At 44.8% G+C, this 20727-nt stretch overlaps 1 protein-coding gene across 1 annotated transcript in view; it reads left to right on the plus strand.

Annotated features, from left to right (window-relative positions):
• T265_13440 (hypothetical protein) overlaps positions 1 to 17668 on the plus strand; it is a gene marked incomplete at both ends in the record, with an annotated part of 70260 nt that extends 52592 nt beyond the window's left edge. Inside the window, 6 exons of the mRNA XM_009168857.1 lie at positions 1013 to 1381; positions 7711 to 7935; positions 9173 to 9410; positions 10505 to 10580; positions 16553 to 16696; positions 17543 to 17668. Of these exons, the coding sequence (XP_009167121.1) occupies positions 1013 to 1381; positions 7711 to 7935; positions 9173 to 9410; positions 10505 to 10580; positions 16553 to 16696; positions 17543 to 17666 (1176 nt within the window). The remainder of the gene's footprint in view (positions 1 to 1012; positions 1382 to 7710; positions 7936 to 9172; positions 9411 to 10504; positions 10581 to 16552; positions 16697 to 17542) is intronic.
• Between the last annotated feature and the right edge of the window lie 3059 nt (positions 17669 to 20727).

Here is a 20727-nt window from a genome sequence, read left to right on the forward strand (position 1 = left end):
TCAACATTGAGTACGGACGCTGGAAGGTGCAATGTGAAGAAAGTCCCTTAGCGTGTTCGTTTCAGTTTGCCATACTAGGCATAAGTTTACATGCAGAGCAATTATTAGGTGGTCGACAGCTGAGTGAATTGTGTGTGGTCTTGGTTAAATTAGAAGCTGTAATCATTGTTGATGTCTCGCGGTTGCCTAAGCCGAAGAATGGTGTTTATTGAGCTGCCTAATCTCGAACTTTTGACTCATTATTCTGATTAATACGAGGATATACTCTCAGAACCCTGTCCACTGGATAGTTCTATTTCCAATGTTTCATGAAACAGCTTCTAAGGCATTTGGGGGAGAAGTTTTAGCTTTGGAGTGCTTTTTTGAAAGAATCGGATATTAGATCACGTTTCGAACTGCTTTTTGAGAGTCTTGTTGGGTGTAGAAGCAAGAAGAGTGGAGTAATCGACATGTCAAGCCCGACTGCCACAGCCATAGTCCTCGATCGGGTCATGCATTCGTAACTGAGTGTCTACACTCCAACCACCGTATTTCCTCAGTTTCTGTTTATTAATGAAGTTTCTGCTCCACTGTTGGTTTCCAAGCCATTTATTCAATAGATAAGTTTTATGTTCTAAGGGCAACCGCAGCCCATAAAAGAACTCAACCTAGCCCTCTTGGATCCAAGATCATCAATCGTAGCAACCGTACCTCATATAGTTTATGTGCATAAGACGCAGCATCATCTCCAGGACTCCTATCTTTTTAGTTTTTTGTATATTTGTTCTTATAATCTCACAATAGTTGATTGTTTAGTTTTTGAACGGAAAATAGCATCTGTTGACCTTCTGAACTACAATAGCTTTGCTTTGACTTACCCTCTTATAGTCTCACATTCTGGCGATATAAAACTCTTTTTGAATTCATTATAATAACGGTCAGTCCTGCCTGAAATTGGTTTCACGTTTGTGCGCATTACCGCTCCTTTTATTATCGGACTTCACCTAACAAATAGTATCCCTTTACTTTGTAGGCATTTACACATCCTTCCTACCATCAGCTGCGAAAAACTTTGCCGGTGAACCCCGATGACGACCCCTTCAGTTCAACATTTTTGACAGACACGGACTGTTATCAGCGTTTGGAATTTTTGGGTGACGCAGTACTAGACTATGTTATTACTCGCTTCCTCTACGAGGATTCTCAACAACATTCCCCTGGTGTGTTGACCGACTTGCGGTCAGCTCTTGTGAACAACAACATCTTTGCTGCTCTCTCCGTACGAGCCGGGCTTCACCAGTTCCTTCGTGCATCATCTCCTCAACTGTTGCATACCATAGATGTGTTTGTTCGGTATCAGAAGGAAGTGGTCAATGATGATCTAGACTTCATCACCAATGAGGTAATCTTCAAGCCTTGACGCTAGCTCTTACTTTGTACAATTGGACGACGTTTGTATTTACCTACTAGCCAACAGTTCACCTTGTATCACAGGTTGACAGCCATCAGGGGGGAGGGTACGAACTGTGTCAGCTGTTCCCGGGTATTGCAAGCAAGCTGCTAGCGATGCAGCTTTTTTCAGGCTTGTGAATCTCTAGTATACGTCTTTCAGGATGTTCATATTCGGTCTAACGGTGCCATCAAACTCCAGGTAAAATTTGCCACAGACATCCTGCCAAAACTCACCACCAAAGGAGGAAGAAAAACGCTTTACCATATTGTCCAAAGAAGAAGCCTAATACTGACATTCATTCTGCAAGATGCTGCAATCTTGATTCTGAAGGAGACTTACAGTAACTTCAGCTCTCTCTGTCGCCTGCTATATTGTGAGGTTGGTCGAGCAAATACGCTCCGTTTGTTAACCTCCGCCATCATGAAGGATCCCTGCTTTATGTACAGGGGTGATTCTCGTAAGCAGTAGAAATCAATAAGGGAAATCGCAGAAACCATATGATTGCAAGGTGTGTTGTAAATTATGGTGGATATATTTGTCAGAAATGAACTTTGTTGAATTTTGTGGAGAGGCTGGTGGGACCCAAAGCACTGTAGCTGGTCTTTCGGCCTGTTTTCAGTCAATCAGGCTGAAGCGAACCTAATTTAATGTTGTCTCAGTCAAGTAGGTATAATCAGGTCATCTGGTTATTGTGACCTATCAACCGGAATGCTGCCTAGGTCAATAGCTAATTGGAAAGCAGCCTATACCCCTGTGCTTTGTACTTTCTAATGCGTGGATACTGTTCAGCTTATCGTGAATGATCATAAGATGTCATGACACCGATATGTCTTCATTTTCGCATGAGATTCACAAAAGAGATTGCAAAAGATTTACAAAATCACGCAGAGTGCTCAATTTCCGACTCCTATCGACTTCTTGATTCTCAATTTGAAAGCGGCGACCTGAGGCAGAATTACTTTATCCTAGAAGTTCCTTGGGTAGACTACGTTGTTCCTTGTTCAACCACACTGAGACCATCTTCTACGTGTCCTTCGAGACAACCACTTTACATGATGTAGTGACAGGTTTATTTGGTCTTGCTCCCGCGTAGAAGATATTCAAAACGTTTGTGGATGTCCTTGAAGTAGTTAAACTAGACGCGATGAGTCCCGATGACCCTCCTGAACCTCATCTTTGGGAAACAATAGACAGCGGACTCTCATCACACGTTGGAGACGTTTGTAACCAGAAGCCCGTATCTTCCACTCCTCCGTCATGTTTTTCAGGTATAAATTAGGATAGGTAAATGGCTGCGTTGAAGACCCGGACTGTCGCGTTTAATCTCAGTTCAGTTCAGTTCAGTTCAGTTTTTTAGCTCACAAACCATACATCGGGATGCGGTGGTTCCAGTTGCCACAGCTTCGTTCGCCGGAGACGAAGAGAATAAGGGAATGAGAGCCATGCATCGAAGGTTATGGCCCAATCAGTTCATTGACATCGAACGGTTCTGTTTATCCACTGTGGCAGAGATTGATGGCTACGCAGTGAAGGCGATAACTTTGATGCAACGCCGTCATTAGCGCTTGACAGCCATACGCATCAGGGCCAAAGGTTTGCTTCGTCCTGTGGTTGCCATCCGGAAAGATGGCATTTACCAACGTAACTGAGCTGACTGGTAAAGGCTCTCGTGCTTCGTTGCCACGTCATGGGCTGACCGCTCGTGAATCGTTTCCATGCGACACAAGACTGGACGAATAGGTCTCTACTTGGCAAGCGGTCTTCTGACTTACCATGCACGTGGCTTGTCCAGTCTAACCTGTGGTATGTGACTAGCTGATCTCTCGATGGAGAGTGAACTTTCCCGAAAAACGTCTGGCGTACTTTAGCACTAGTGATCTGGTGTTCCCATCAGACTCGCGCAATGCTTTGAATGCACCTGGGGTCCGATACAGGGAACCTTCAAAGGCTTTTCACACGCACCAGTCATGTCTCTGGTCCATAAAGTTGACTGGTCGACCGTGGCGTTACACGCTACCATTGACAGTCGAGCTTCCGACGCCACAAACGTCGGAAGTTCGCAAACACTTCTCCGGTGTTCCCAAATCTGTAAGTGACTTCGTCTTTTGGCAGACTCCCGAGACTAATGCATGTGCCCAAGTAAACGAACTTATTTGCTACATCACTCGGTTCACCTGCAAACTTAAGGTTTAGGTTTGATCCCACCAGATCTTGCAGTAGCGCGTGACGAACTGTGCAACAGAATTATCTAGTTTATGTAAAATAGTTTGATGTGACCTGATCCAGGAAGGGCGATGTCGTCGGTGTACTTAGTGTCTGTGAGTGAACGCCCCGGGAGTGTCTCGATCCCCGAGTTCTTAAAGACGGGTGAGGAAGATCCGAGAAGCATTGCAGTTACAAGTGACAGAGGACATTCCTGCCTGACACCATTGTATACATCGAACTCAGAAGAAAGGTTTTTGTAGACACAGGTGTCTACGGGAGAATTCATATGGATCCTTTATGAATGACAAGTCTAGAGGGGGCACTTCATCACCGGACACTACCACATTTTCTAATGTTCAACGGGGTTAAAACCAGATATGATATGATATATATATATATATATATACCAGATATGAGAGGTATAACCATCTTTTGTTGTCAGGAGCGCAGCTCACTTCCAGCACGTTCCGCAAGGTGACGATGTCGTCGATACAACCCCGGACAGGGAGAAATCTAGCTTGATTCTCGCGCATGTGATGCCCTCAATGATGAATCAACTCCCATAGGATAATCCCAGACATCACATTGGAAGTTACAGCTATTATTTCGATGCCCCGGTGTTTTCCGCATAATGTTCTTGCGTCTTTTTTTAAGACAGGAATCACCGTCGAGGCGCTCTATTTTGCAGTTTTCTCCTTTTACTCCAAGCGCTATGGAGTGGGGTCGTTAGGTTAGTCACGACGGGCTCCTTACCTTCTTTGAAGAGTGCGGGTCGAAAATTGTCTGGTCCAGGGGCTTTTTTGCGATGAAGCAGTGAAATTTCATGCTGGACTTCCTTTTACTGTTTTGGTATGCGCATCCCAGTCGGGTTCAGTTAGCCTTTCTAGGTGAGTTGATGAGGGGCAGCTGCATCTTCCTTCAAAGTATTCAGCCGACCATTCGAGACAACTTTCCTGTGAATGAATTAAGGTCCCATCCTTTCCGGAGACTGCTTCACTAACACCCGCTACGCTTAGACCAGCTGATCGGATTAATTGGAACAGGGTTCAATTGTTTACTGGTGCAAAACTCTTCATTTCTCGGGCTTTCGCGGTCCACTAGCGTTGTCAATCTTTAAACTCTTCATTATTCGGCGTTTGAAGGGTCTGCGCGCGCCGTCATAGTCGTTTGCTACTGGTTTCAAACAGCTGCTGATCATTGATCTGTAGGAGGGACCTCAGGCAAGCGGTTCTGAAGACTGATCATGACCGCTTTCACCCTTCTCCAGTTGTCATCCAATGTTTCTGTCGAGTTATGGGAGCTCCTCATCCAACTCAGCTCGTTTGTGTTGAGCAACAGGGATGCTTCGTAGCTAAACTGAATGGCTTTGCATCAACTGGCGCGTTTCAGTGGGAAGGCGAATAGATATGCGTGCCTGGATAATGCTGGGATGGATGTCCAGTGGTGTACCTCAGAGTGAACGACATCAGTTCAGTTCAGTTCAGTTCAGTTTTTTAGCTCACAAACCATACATCGGGATGCGGTGGTTCCAGTTGCCACAGCTTCGTTCGCCGGAGACGAAGAGAATAAGGGAATGAGAGCCATGCATCGAAGGTTATGGCCCAATCAGTTCATTGACATCGAACGGTTCTGTTTATCCACTGTGGCAGAGATTGATGGCTACGCAGTGAAGGCGATAACTTTGATGCAACGCCGTCATTAGCGCTTGACAGCCATACGCATCAGGGCCAAAGGTTTGCTTCGTCCTGTGGTTGCCATCCGGAAAGATGGCATTTACCAACGTAACTGAGCTGACTGGTAAAGGCTCTCGTGCTTCGTTGCCACGTCATGGGCTGACCGCTCGTGAATCGTTTCCATGCGACACAAGACTGGACGAATAGGTCTCTACTTGGCAAGCGGTCTTCTGACTTACCATGCACGTGGCTTGTCCAGTCTAACCTGTGGTATGTGACTAGCTGATCTCTCGATGGAGAGTGAACTTTCCCGAAAAACGTCTGGCGTACTTTAGCACTAGTGATCTGGTGTTCCCATCAGACTCGCGCAATGCTTTGAATGCACCTGGGGTCCGATACAGGGAACCTTCAAAGGCTTTTCACACGCACCAGTCATGTCTCTGGTCCATAAAGTTGACTGGTCGACCGTGGCGTTACACGCTACCATTGACAGTCGAGCTTCCGACGCCACAAACGTCGGAAGTTCGCAAACACTTCTCCGGTGTTCCCAAATCTGTAAGTGACTTCGTCTTTTGGCAGACTCCCGAGACTAATGCATGTGCCCAAGTAAACGAACTTATTTGCTACATCACTCGGTTCACCTGCAAACTTAAGGTTTAGGTTTGATCCCACCAGATCTTGCAGTAGCGCGTGACGAACTGTGCAACAGAATTATCTAGTTTATGTAAAATAGTTTGATGTGACCTGATCCAGGAAGGGCGATGTCGTCGGTGTACTTAGTGTCTGTGAGTGAACGCCCCGGGAGTGTCTCGATCCCCGAGTTCTTAAAGACGGGTGAGGAAGATCCGAGAAGCATTGCAGTTACAAGTGACAGAGGACATTCCTGCCTGACACCATTGTATACATCGAACTCAGAAGAAAGGTTTTTGTAGACACAGGTGTCTACGGGAGAATTCATATGGATCCTTTATGAATGACAAGTCTAGAGGGGGCACTTCATCACCGGACACTACCACATTTTCTAATGTTCAACGGGGTTAAAACCAGATATGATATGAGATATATATATATATATATACCAGATATGAGAGGTATAACCATCTTTTGTTGTCAGGAGCGCAGCTCACTTCCAGCACGTTCCGCAAGGTGACGATGTCGTCGATACAACCCCGGACAGGGAGAAATCTAGCTTGATTCTCGCGCATGTGATGCCCTCAATGATGAATCAACTCCCATAGGATAATCCCAGACATCACATTGGAAGTTACAGCTATTATTTCGATGCCCCGGTGTTTTCCGCATAATGTTCTTGCGTCTTTTTTTAAGACAGGAATCACCGTCGAGGCGCTCTATTTTGCAGTTTTCTCCTTTTACTCCAAGCGCTATGGAGTGGGGTCGTTAGGGCTCCTTACCTTCTTTGAAGAGTGCGGGTCGAAAATTGTCTGGTCCAGGGGCTTTTTTGCGATGAAGCAGTGAAATTTCATGCTGGACTTCCTTTTACTGTTTTGGTATGCGCATCCCAGTCGGGTTCAGTTAGCCTTTCTAGGTGAGTTGATGAGGGGCAGCTGCATCTTCCTTCAAAGTATTCAGCCGACCATTCGAGACAACTTTCCTGTGAATGAATTAAGGTCCCATCCTTTCCGGAGACTGCTTCACTAACACCCGCTACGCTTAGACCAGCTGATCGGATTAATTGGAACAGGGTTCAATTGTTTACTGGTGCAAAACTCTTCATTTCTCGGGCTTTCGCGGTCCACTAGCGTTGTCAATCTTTAAACTCTTCATTATTCGGCGTTTGAAGGGTCTGCGCGCGCCGTCATAGTCGTTTGCTACTGGTTTCAAACAGCTGCTGATCATTGATCTGTAGGAGGGACCTCAGGCAAGCGGTTCTGAAGACTGATCATGACCGCTTTCACCCTTCTCCAGTTGTCATCCAATGTTTCTGTCGAGTTATGGGAGCTCCTCATCCAACTCAGCTCGTTTGTGTTGAGCAACAGGGATGCTTCGTAGCTAAACTGAATGGCTTTGCATCAACTGGCGCGTTTCAGTGGGAAGGCGAATAGATATGCGTGCCTGGATAATGCTGGGATGGATGTCCAGTGGTGTACCTCAGAGTGAACGACAATCTTGTATCGAAACTCCCCATCGGTAACCGATCGCTACATAGTCCAACTGATTCCATGACAGGTTCACAGTCGGTGGCTTCGAAATCATACGATGCGGGCGCCTGTCCTGGTTAGAAACAATTGATGCTCAGCAAATAATTGGAGAAGAAATGCCGTACAAATTTTCCTGGCAGCATGCGTATGTGATCAAAGTTTCCGCCGAATTCACTACCACCTTAACCGCTTCCTTGTCTGATATCACGTCCCGATTTTCCTCTGGATTTCTTCTTTCCAGGATATTGAAATACGCCAACTAGAACCGGTGGATCCACTCACAGAAGATCAGTACGATCAATCCGAGAAAACTCAAGCGCAATCAACAGATGCATCAGACAAACCAGATGTCGAAGACGAGGAGATTGATACTCTAGATGCTACCCTACTGAACGCAGCCAAAGAACAAGAGAGCAGGTGGCAACAGAATGAGGCAGAGAAGCTGTTAGGTAACTTTGCTCCAAATGTGAGTTATTTTATGACGATGAATCTTTTTACTTTTCTGTTTCGCACACTTCTTTGTTCTGATAAGTTGTCTGAATTAGGACGAGGATATTTCAGGATTTTTGTACTGCTAGATCTGGTTGAACCAGGCCGTAAGGTCAGTAAAAAGCTTCGTGTACAACGATAGTGATAACCGGAAAATATAGCTAACTGCTGACTTGGTATATGAATGTGCGTCAGAATTGAAGTTCGCATGATCCATGCATCGAGATCGACCGTCTGGCGTGCACGACGCGCCCGGACTTCACATCTGTTATCGGACAAAATTGTATGGGTTCGAATTTACCTCTTGAAGGTGTTTCGATTCAGTGCTCAGTCCGCTTCTAATGGACTACGAGTACGCTGCACATGCCGACAGTTTTTTTTATGAACAAGTCCCTGATAATATTGTAGGTTTGCAGGAACCGGACATGGTCGTTGTTTTGTTCACTGCCGCAGGTACTAAATGATCTTCCACGTATTCCATTGTTTTGCTGAGCCCGGCTTGCTATTTTCAAGTATTGTTTCGTAGTATTCGGATTTTGTCGGACAACCTAACTGGATTCATGTTTCCTGTGTCTTCAGTGTGTCCTTGGCGTCGGATGATATAGTTTTGGCCGGGCTCATCGGGTTTCAGGAATAAGGTTGAATTTCAAATAATTGCTTCTGTCGGCTATGTTCTATCAACCGTCGGTCCATCACGGATGCATTCCAAGGCGATTCACAGGATTCGCTTATATTGTTTTTTTTATCGTATTAAGCTCTTCGTTCGACAAGCTGACTACAACGGCCCCTCACCTAACAAACTCGACGGTACAAGTGTGTCCCTACATACCCAAGGTGTTGTGAGGAAAATATTTTTCTTCAGTCCAGATATTTATCTTTAATCGTTTCAGTGCGTTCAGTAACTCGCCTAAGTTAAACGAAGATAGTGCTTATGGGCGAATTACAGTGTGGGCAGGTTAAACCGGCACAAATTCCTTACGATCCAGTTGCTTTTTTTTCACTGTGCTCCTGAAACCGATTGTGACCAGAGAGTGGATAATGCATCTCTTCCTCTCCGTCTTACATATTTCATCCTTGTATTTGTAAACGAAGCTTACAGCACGATGACTCTGGACGGTTCCTCAGGTGTTGCTTCTAATTGAGATAGTCCAACACCCGGCATTTATTACTCCATCGTTTTCTTTCTTCAAAATACCCCATTTATTTGCATTAAGGTTGATGATAAGCAAACGGTCTCTGACAGTGTATCAGTGCCAACCACACAGGCGTCCGCATCTCACTGCAGATCGTCAAACAAAACCGATCTAACAAACCGCGTTTCGGATGATGTTGAAATACCTAAAGCGTTGGGTGACATATTTGAATCGCTGGCAGGTGCACTTTTCTTGGATTCCGATTTGAGCCTAGACACCGTATGGGCTGTTTTCTACCCTCTAATGAAAGAGCGCATAGGTGAGTTGCCTTGTAATGTTTGTTGTTGTTTTCAGTCTTCGCTCATGCCTTTCCCCTCACGTATAACAATAGTAGATCTTGTTAGTTTGCATGCTTATCTTAAGAATGCGTTAAAAAGCAACGCATTGAAGGCATCTCTACAGAATCGCCTTCGATCGTGTAATTGGGTCGTGTCCATCAGTATGTGTATACAACTGGTGTGTGCCGTCCATTAGATCCTCACCTAGTTACCAACGCACCCAAATTCAGTAGTTCAGGCTTTCGTGCGTCGCCTGATCATCTCTAGATCTCCTCCATCCCGAACGCAACTGAGACAAACGTACTCTGCGTTGCAGCCTGTTCCGGTGTAGGAAGTACGTAAGTAAGCAACTTAGCTTGGGGCCGTCTTGATACGGTCTGCCGGTTTTATTGGTAGTATATCTCTCTTTTAGAGATGGAATACTTAGAATGTATGAGTACGTTCATATCTTGTATAAAAAAACCTAGGTGAACCCAGTTCAAAGAGAAATTTCGAGGTTTCGGAATGAATCTACAGCTTTCTGTCTAGTGGAGGAGGTGCTTGACTATCGCGAAGGCTGCCACACGTATGAATTTTAACTTCAAATGTCATTTACCTCGCATATAACCAGTAGATCAGTCAACCGAGACCATCGCTGATAATACTGAGTCTTCTCCGTGATTTCTGAATGGATGTGCGCTGAAATCATGCAAACACCCGACAGACTAGCTAAAAACTATGGGGAAACAGAAGGCAGTTCTCTGGGTGCGAATGACAGTAGAAGAATATGGATATTGTTAGCGTCAAACACTTCATGTTGTTTTGGCAATCTCAACTGAGAAGCTCAAGTAAACAGACAAAAGCGGTGGAAAAATTGTTCGGAAGTCGAACACACGGTTTGATGAGTGTTCCACCAGGTGATATGTCTGAAAAATTGTGACATTTCTCGCTTAAGTTGACAGGCAAAAGCAATCCCCTCTCCACTATTAATTGACTGAAGTTTCCTTCAATTCTGCATAAATATAGCTTCATATTGCACAAAATCTCACTAAATGACTCCAAGTTTTTAGTTTGTCACTTGCATATCTGCTTTCAGAGCGTTATACTGCATGTATTCCCAAATCTCCTGTACGTCAGTTACTAGAATTGGAACCAGAAGGCACAAAGTTTGAGTGAGTCTATGTTTCATTTCAAGCTTGTTCGTTAGCATCTATCTTCCATTGACTTGCAGTTCATCAGCTTTGGGGGTGTAGCATGGCGTGCCCTGTGTTACGAAATAAAAAAACCACTCCCGGTGGGATCTGGCATATTTCGACCCTTATACCCGCCATACGCTCAGGGTAGGAACCATCTTCCTGTTTCAAAACCTTGGCAATCGTGTGCGCAATTTAAACCTACCAGCGTCGGTTGTTATGCACTTTCCGTTTGCCACGAATCTCCTGAAGTGATCTGTGCATGCCCCGGACTTATTCCTCTCTCCACGAATTCGTCTCTACTCATTCTCATTAAAGTGTTCGCCAGAGTTCGAACATTCCTGTCATTAGAAAGCCAAACCCTTTCACTTTCTATGACAAGGCTGGAAGAACTGAGTCACACAGCATGACGCCCGTAACCAATGCCAGTTCCCGGAAAAAATGACAGAGTTTATATCATAGTGTCTAATCGACTCTCTTGTGTCCTTATTAAATTTGTTTGGATTTTAAGCCACACGCTCTGTCCCTTGGGGTGGTCCACCTCGATTCAACCGTATGAAGCTAAATTCACTAAGGCCCCGTATCCGTTGGCAAAAACAGGCAGACTTCCGCGATTTTCGCCTCACGTCATATCCTTATCGTGCCATCCAGGTGGTAGACCGTGTGGTTCACTTTTAGATAATTCGAGAGGAATTCACCCATTGTCGTTCTTTCCATTGATTGAGATCTGTGATTACACCAGTAGATCTGTTACGCTGATCCCTTTGTACTTTATTGCATACTGGTTCGCGCTATGACGGTAGATAGAGGTATGTGTGTTCGGTACAGAACACTGGACTATTGCTACAGTCTACGGCTTCCCTATATGACTGAACTGCTCTCATTAATTTTATCTGGCTTTTGATAGACGTCCCCGAAGAACTGCGGATGGAAGAATATCTGTTTGTGCTCACGTCCTAGGGAAGGGACGCTTCTACGGAATCGGTCGAAACTATCGATTGGCCAAGAGTCTCGCTGCCAAACGTGCCTTGCGAGTTCTACGGAAATTATACGCATCCCAGTCTGTCGCTGCTGATCCGTGTTCAGGTGGTGACACCCCCGCCTAACACCAAGTTGAAGTTATCTGATCGAACTATAGACATTTGGATTTTTCTCCATTTTGATACGCTATTTGACTGTTTATTTTTCAGGTACCTCATTGTCTTCATCATTCACGCGGACCATTTTGCACCTGAGCTTTTCGGCATCATTTGTATAGTCTCGACAAGACATATTTATTTAGCTACGCTGCCGACTTTTGTTAATACGGTAATTTGTGGCGGTTGGATCGCACTTGGGAACGAGATCTCTCAATTGGTTAGAGCGCGAATTTACTGACCGGAAGGTCCGTGTTTCGGACCCGACTTCTGCCTTTCCACTTCCCCTGTCTAGGCTTGGGCAACTTGGTAGTATCCCAGTCCTCATACTTCCCTCGGGTGGCGTGGCAGCTAGGCACCGAAAGGATGTTACAGCTAGACGATTTTTTGGATCGCACTGGGGGGCAGAGTGTCTTAACGCAACGAGGAACATTCCGTGACACCAAACTCGTCCTTACAATTTGAAAACACCCTAGTGCAAGACTCTTATGTGGAGCCGTTTTTTCGGGTTTAATGTAATTTTTACATTTCGATGCCATCCGGGGGTGGGGGAATCGGCAGGAAACATAAGGACATTCTGCTGCCGAGCTACCCGCTTACATGCAGAGGATGTGCTGTAACGGTCTCACCCATTGCCATTCACCTAGATAGATTATCTGTTACTACAAACGACCGATCCATAGGTAGTGGGAAGATTGTGGGGTTTCTATCGTGATTTACCTTGCAAGTAAAATAAAAATGAAAAATTTTAGAATCGTTGTTAGAAAGCCAAGAAACAATGTCTCACCCCTACTGAGAATCTTCGTAATGTGCATTTCTCAAATGTATGGAGACAGTCGAACCCGCGACGTTCCGGGAGTTTGTTGAGCACTAAGTACAAGTTGGCTTGGCTTACCATGGCCTACCGTCTGCCACTAACCAGTGGCATAAGGCGCAACTACCAATCGAATGATCGCAGGTTCTGTTCTTCGAGGTTCATGAGGTACCCACTATCTATGAGGTCCAACAGGTTGTCGGGCAGTTGCACAGTGCGGCCCAGCTTTGCATGATTGGCTGGCCTCGCGTGCAAGGTAGACTCAATTTCCGCATTCGGTTTGACGTTCCTCTTTATGTTCAAGACCTGTTTTCAAGCTGTCCATCATGTGAGACGCAAAGGAGCTGCAATTTGAATCGAAGTAGTCTTTTGCCGCCTTGGCGACCAAATTTTCTAATTCCTTCTGGCACTACTGCCAATCGGTTTAAATCTGGCAGTCATGTTTGCCTGGGGGCGTGATGTCAATGGTAAGTGAAATCTACCCACGGATGTGACTCAAGGATAGTAGGCAAATCAACGTCCCTTGAGGTGGCTCGCGAACTGTACGAAAGGATCTTACTGGCGTACTGTTCCTTCGCTCTATCAGTTGAATGGACCCAAGATGATTATCCTTTCTTCTTATGCTTGTGGGCTCATAGAGTAAATTTGGATTCGGTCATACTGGTTGCCAAAAATAACAATCGTTCTTCTTTCGGCTGTGACACCCTTTCGGCGCCTAACTGCCATGCCACCCAAGGGTAGGGGATACTGTCTGGTCGCCCGAGCCTAGATAGGGGAAGTCGAGATGCACAGGTTGAGTTTGAACTACGGATCTTCCGGCCAGTAAATCCGCGCTCTAACCACTTGGGCCATCTCGCCCTCTTCTGTAAGACAATCGTTCTACAGAAAGGCAGATCATTAACGCAATTATTAGGGCCATGGCACTGCTATGTTCGTCATATAATGCACTAAGCCTCCTGGTTTGTGTGACGTGAACACACACTTTAGGGGACGGATAGTGATCATCAATGGGGTGACGAAATAATAAAGGACACAGTTGGGAATCTTCTGTGTTTACGGCCTCTCCTCACCCTACTCAGTGTGAACCGTTGTACATTAGTTTAGACCTCTCCGTTTTTGTGTCCTGAAACACCCTCCAGTATGTGCTCCAGATGAGCTTCAGCGGTGTTACGCCGAAATGGTGGTGAATCTTTGTGTTATGCCTTTACTGGGTTTTGAACCATTTCGGAATCGAAAACAAGTCCCAGAAATATGGGGTCAGTCAATTATTATTACTCCACTCTAAAGTGGCACTCGAAGCGATTGCTCCAACCTATAAGCTATAGGCCTTACCCTAGCCATAACCGGGCTACTGAATTCAAAACAAACCAAGCACGGTTTCAGCATATGAGACGCAGACCCGAAAGGCAGGATTTCGACCTGGTAAGGGGAGGTGTTGACCTCATCTTCAAATTATTTAAAATGTTTCAGCAGCGTCATGCCTACCACCGACAGTTGCGATTTTCCCTTATTTCAAAGACACCATCGACTCCGTGGATACGTTAGATCTTCAACATGGTGAATGCCCTTGGAGCATTCAAAATTTCTCATGCTCCTTCGTCCCGCATGGCCTACCGAGTTAAGGTTTGCAATGTATCATGCAAAATTTCATCTAATTTTATCATTTACGTCATCATGATGTACACAACTCAAGAAGCTGTGAAAAGGTAATGAAGTGGATAGTTCGGACGTTAAAGCTTTTTTTGTCTAGTGACTGTGCGTCTGAACAACCTGATTAGATAATTTAAACAAATAGAATTTAGAGAGTGGTTCATGGTCTCGACAAAACATTGCGTCATGGTTTCACATCCTTTTTTCTCTTAAGGTCTCCAGAGCGGGAATCATGAGTTTCTCCTAGGCCTATATATTTGGATGTCTCACCTTGAAGCATCATCAAAGTACATGAAGTATTTATAAACTCGCGCCATCTTAGATTCCCACCAAACAATTGAGAGTATTCGTAAATTGTGGCTGTGCGATACGGTCTTTCCAATCGTGGAGCGTCTGCAAACATTCATTTGGTCCCCGATGTGTTTGCAGCATAACAGAACTTTTCGGCTGCAGCACTTCCATAAGTCGATTGAGGGCGACATGACGTACTTCATTGTGCGTAAATCAAACGAATGATGACATTAGATATCTGCGGCGCTGAAGCTGATGGCCGGCTCTGACAGTACAGCATGATACATCGTTCTGAGAAGCACCAACACTATTGAACAGACCGGACGTACAGTATAGTGGCGTATCAACGGACATCCGAATTAACCCTAAGGAACCGTTATTCCTCCGAAGCCCGTGAATCAGTGGTTCAAAGGGTTTAATACAGAATGTATATCCGTCTCCCACCAAGCTTCCGATTCATGATGTGCTCCCTTCTGTCACAGGCTTGCGCATGGAATCGAACGGTTAAGTGTCACGGTAAGTCTGGAGGGAGGACTATGGGAAGACCCGACGTTCATTGTGTGGTGCATCATCAGACTTCGCGTGAATTTTGCACACGCCAACAATAGCTATAAGCGCAAGTTATGTGACTCAAGGCAAAAATTAGGGGAGGAATAAAAGCGAAATGCCTATCTTCTCCACGGAATCCTGCCGGTTGATGTTTTTGTTGAAGTTTCGAACTACCTTGTATAGCTAAGTAGTGAGAAATGTGGCCATTTTTCGGTTAGGCGATTAAATTGACGGTTATGCAATTGCTATCGCGTATCCGTTTCCCGTTTATTTCCTTTGTGCCTGACAAAGATCGCTGCACTATTGACCGCGCCTAAACTGTTGCTTGCTAACCCGGTCCGTGTCCTTTTTGTAGACACAACCCGACAATCCCACAAATTCGTTTCTGACGCCAAAGATGGTACGAGCTAACGGATAGTGCTCGTGTCTTGATGGTGTATGCGTTAGTTGTGGGTGTTTTCGTGACTTGTAGGGTTCGGGCTCACATCGCTCTTGTTTGAATAGCCATGCTCCTGTTTTGATTTAATTATCCTTGTTCATACTAGAGAGAGTAAGCACTTAAATCGAGCTTCGTTGTCATTAAAGTTCATCAGCAATGCATATCCTTGGCCGTGGATGGGTTTGATCTCTAGATATCTGGCATGCGGGGCGAGCATGTTACCATCACTCCACCAGTGCACGATGAACCCATCTGAATTTTCACCTCTTTCTGTAGCATGGTACAGTCACTGCTACCAAGATAAGCAATTTGATTAACACAATAGGCTTTTATCACTGGAGATAAAGCTGTAATTGACAGTGCACAACACACGCCGAAACCGTTTTTGATAGTTCTTTGAACGCATTATCGTCAAATATGACAATGTCGTCTGTGAAATCCATGTCCCATAGTTTTCTTCCAGATGTGCTTTCGGCACCCAGATTCAGCTGGTGATTGCGTTCTGTGGTGCTGCAATGGTGCATTTGAAAATAATTAGGGACAGCGTTGGGAACCCCCATTAGATTTGGGAGAGCTCTGGATACTTCTGTGTGCGCCCTAAGTAAAGGAAACGAGGAGTTTCCACGAACTTTAGGGACATTCTTCGTTTGTCCGTTGTACAAAGATGCACCGATACCAAGATGGCCTGGGGTACTTCACTCGCAGTAAATAGGGTAAGCCCTGAACTCTCCCTGATAAACGCCGAATCGAAGCTTCACTTGATTAACGTGTATGTGGGAAATGCAGAAAGTGGACGGTCTTCATAGGTTCGCTGAAAGCTCGAAACAACCGCACGAAGCTGTTTTTGCTGGGATCCAGCCAAGTTTGGAGATATACGCTTCGGATTTGAGATCCAAACTACCGGCGGTGCAAACGACTGCATCACTGCAAAATTACCGATACCAAGATGGCCTGGGGTACTTCACTCGCAGTAAATAGGGTAAGCCCTGAACTCTCCCTGATAAACGCCGAATCGAAGCTTCACTTGATTAACGTGTATGTGGGAAATGCAGAAAGTGGACGGTCTTCATAGGTTCGCTGAAAGCTCGAAACAACCGCACGAAGCTGTTTTTGCTGGGATCCAGCCAAGTTTGGAGATATACGCTTTGGATTTGAGATCCAAACTACCGGCGGCGCAAACCACTGCATCAGCTGCAAAATTGCCTGTGGTTCTTAGGTACTGGCGTCTAGATAACTGGGGTGCTGTGTTCTCGGTTACCTTATTCAGATCTTTTATTCGGGTCGTCTAAACGCAGCAAATGTTTGTTTTTAAAGTCTCAAATGTGAGTCTTCTTCATGGACCAACTTCGTTCATTTGGAGCCGAAATAACAACAGAGGGACCAGCTTTGAGTAGGGAATGGATATCAGCGAATGTGTATAGTAACATGCCAGTAGTCACTTATTTGTGCGCAAAGGTGGCGTGTTTATGACTCGGATTTAACAGTGAAAAAAATAAACGGCATCGGTATCAGCCTACCTTCACTTGCCCGTCCTGCCGTATGTGGCAAGCAATGATACCCAGCTAGTGGCACCGTGCGGCGACCGATGTAGCATGAAATACCTGGATTTTTCAAGATCCTGATTGTATGGGAGCCGAAAGTAGCACCAGGGGGACCCTTAGATAAAGCTTTTATTTAAAATGCCTGACTGCGAGTCAATGAAAGGTGGTGTAAGACTTTTTCGGTTGTCCAAATTTTGAAAAACAAGCTACTGTATATGCTCCCATCCCTAACCTGGGCTAAAATACTGACTGGCCAACCCGGTGTGAGAATTATGGGGGATATCATCCCCGGATCTTTTCCAGATAAACCCCACCAGGAAATTAACCCCTGCCACACAAGAAATACTAGAGAAAAGAGGATTTGCAATTCGTGCTTTTGGTTTCTTATTGAAGAGGATGAAATTGGGATGTCAATAATAATTTGTGTGAAAAGGTCCGTTTTCCGGTACCTTTGCCTCCAAACGAACTCACACAAGTAGCTGTCCAGTAAAGATCGGTGTGTGCCGACCTGCATCTTGTAGACGTGCCAAAGAGATTCGATGGTCTTTGTGTGAGCTCCAGTCATTGGATCCGTTGGAGTCTGCAAAAGCCGCCAGACGCAAACTTCGCGAAGAAAGTTCTTCCAGTCAACAGTGTTCGTGTGGCTAATAGATAATTCGTCGGAGTAGAATTTGATTTTTGCCAAATTTCTGGACCAGCAATAAATGAATAGAATTACTGTCCTAAACTCCATTCTAGACCGCTCCAGCCAAGTCCCCTTTCAGTGACCGATTTCTTGCCAATACTGTCGGGCATTACAACTCCACCCGTCAGAAACAGTTGAAACTAAAATTTGGTGGCCATTGTTGCATAAACGTTGCTGGTGGATCATTCCGTGGCTTTGCAAAAAACCTATTACCGTCTGCTTGTCATGAACGAGAGTTGAAAGCGTCAGAAAGTTCACTTAAGGTTTTACGTCCGAACGGAGAAAATGTTTGCACAGAATGAGCCTAGATGCGGATAAGGAATCGCTTTCATCAAAAATAGGTCAACGTTGTTTGCGTACACTAAATTGGAGCTGGCAAAATGTGGTGGGGCTTAACTCTTCGCACATGCACTTTTTGCATTGGTGGCGGGGCTTAGCTGGAAAAGATCCATCATCCCCTACCATAGCTCCATGGTTCACAGAAAATCACCAGCAGTCACACAATGGTAAGCTCCAATCTGTCCACGTTCACCTCAGCTAGTTTCTCCAATCAGCCAAATTTAAAAGACAGAAAAATATTTTAGATGTCCACTGTAAGTGTAGAACCCTATCATTCGACCCTTTATTACGGTTATATTCATATACAAAAAGAAGCAATGGTGAGAATACATGGATGTGAATGTACGAAAAAGTAAATGTCCCCGTTTGGTTGTGTCGAAAACGCAGATCCACACACTTTCTTGGAGAAATGGATCTCATGATAGACGCTACAGATCGCACTGTACACTATTCAAGCACATCGACTCAGATAACGCTATCGACTCCAATGACAGCGACTGTCTGGGTGTGAGTTCAGCATTACATCAAAGCGGAAACCAATCTACTTAAACTGGCCAACTCAACAGTGTTTAAAAATACTTGCGAAGAGGAAGACTGACCCCTGATTTTTCAAAGAACTAACTTCATGGTACTGTTCACCAAGGACTGCTTATCTTTCTCTTGCGTAATTTGGTGTTCATTCTTTTGCCTTTCTTATCTTATCAAGAAACGTACAATGAGAAGACACAAATCCAAATAAATGAACATTTCCAGTCTATCTGTTTCCTCGTCTCCCGGTGGTCAATGGAAGATTCAAACCACGTGAATTTCAGATCCATTCGCCCCACTCGCAAACTAACCACCCTATGTTTTGTTTCCCTCTCATGAAATTACTCGCTGACCCGAAGGGATAAAATCGTTAATTTTGACGACCAACGTTCAATCCCCCTTTATTGAGTTGCGCACACGTTCTGACGCACATAGGTTATGCTCAAATTCATGTTGAGGGATATGGGGGAATGTCCTAAACTCTCCCACTTTACGAGAGATATGATTTTCCCTGGCTGCAGAGAGCGTGCGATCACCACATAAATCACAAGCTTCTTAAAATCAGTTTGTTCCCGTAACTTGGTCGAACCGGTCCAGTCTAATATATATATAACATAGTGCAAAACACTGAAAAGCGTGCACTTCTCGTGCGCTTCTCAGCAGTAATGTTCTGGGGGGCAGACTTTTGCAGTCACACTTTCACAGGATTTTCTGTTCACCCGAGGAGAAAGTCAACAGCTATGCGGAAAAACGCAATGATGAGTTACTCACTTACCATACCGGATGTTGTTACTTCGGGAACGAATGATAGCAGAAAAAGCAAGTGCGTCTGTGAATAAGTGATCTGTTCGTGAATTCTACGATGCATATACTTGATCGTTGTAAACGAGACTGAGATCCAGCAAACAAAGAAAATGAAAACTACAAATGCTTTTACTGAACAGTGTTGCTTGGTTGACTAGGATTTCTAGGATAAGGTGTTCTTCAATAAATACACTCATTTACATATCAACTTGGTAAGAATCACCCGGATCCCAACTAAATATCTCGTTTGTGATGTTTTCAAGCAACTGAATGTGCTACATCAGGCCGCCTGGTGTTTCAGTGAGTACGATATTCGAGGTATCACAATACACGTATAGATGAAACGCACTACTCATAAGGTTGCTCAAAACTCTTTGGCAGTCCACATCATAAAAGGGAGAGTTTCAGCTGGGTTCCAGGTGAGTCCCCGTCAAAAAAAATGCAAAAGAATGTGTTTTTTGAAATCTGTCTAATTTGGGCTGACAGAAACCCGAACCGCGCCTACCTGATGATCCCCAAAAAGGGCGAAACCGGTCGTGAGCTATCAAAGAGTTTTTAACAACCTTATGACCGGTGTTTTACGTCTATAAGTGTTCTTCTCACCTTTCCATTTACCATCTGGTAAACGCGGCACAGAGACGCATCAAAAGGTGTTGTAAAGTAATGACACTCCAGCCATCTATCATTACTCACATGTTTCTCAGCTAGACCTTCTTCGGATAGGATTGTGCTTGCCATGCAAACTGAATGCGTACCAACGCTGCTTTGAGATGGGGCATGTCTCAGTTGGCAATGAGACCTGTATTCGGAGTGCATTGCCTCATCAAGTGAAATAATCTTGATCAAATTCTTGGTTGAACACACCGCTTGTAAGGTTGCTGAAAAGCACTTTCACAGCACTACCGGTTCCACCGTTTTCGCGGTTCATCAGGAAACAGTAGTCTCCGATTTATGATCAACCTCATATTTTAATTGGTCATATTTTGATGGACTGCAGTGTGATAAGTTGGCCCATGTAAACTAAGATATCTGTACCGGAAAATTGCTGGTGAGGGAACCGTAAGATACGTTCTAAGGTTGATTCAATGGTCCCTGTGGCAATAGTGGTCTCCAGATTAATGGTTTCTGATGTACGACGCAAACGTAATAACTATTCAGTCTGATTGACCAGGGTGCCAACACTCTGAGAAAAAGCTTGGAAGAACGGCATCGTAGAAAGATACATCACGAGGACATTTTCGTCAGGAATCAGCTACTTCCGAGGAATTTTATATTTCTCCTTCATTTGTGAAAGCAGATAACCCTTCGTTAAGCTACGACCCTTGTTGCAACATTAATAATGTAACAGTG

Source organism: Opisthorchis viverrini (assembly GCF_000715545.1).
Source record: "Opisthorchis viverrini unplaced genomic scaffold opera_v5_67, whole genome shotgun sequence".
Lineage (NCBI taxonomy): Eukaryota > Metazoa > Platyhelminthes > Trematoda > Opisthorchiida > Opisthorchiidae > Opisthorchis > Opisthorchis viverrini.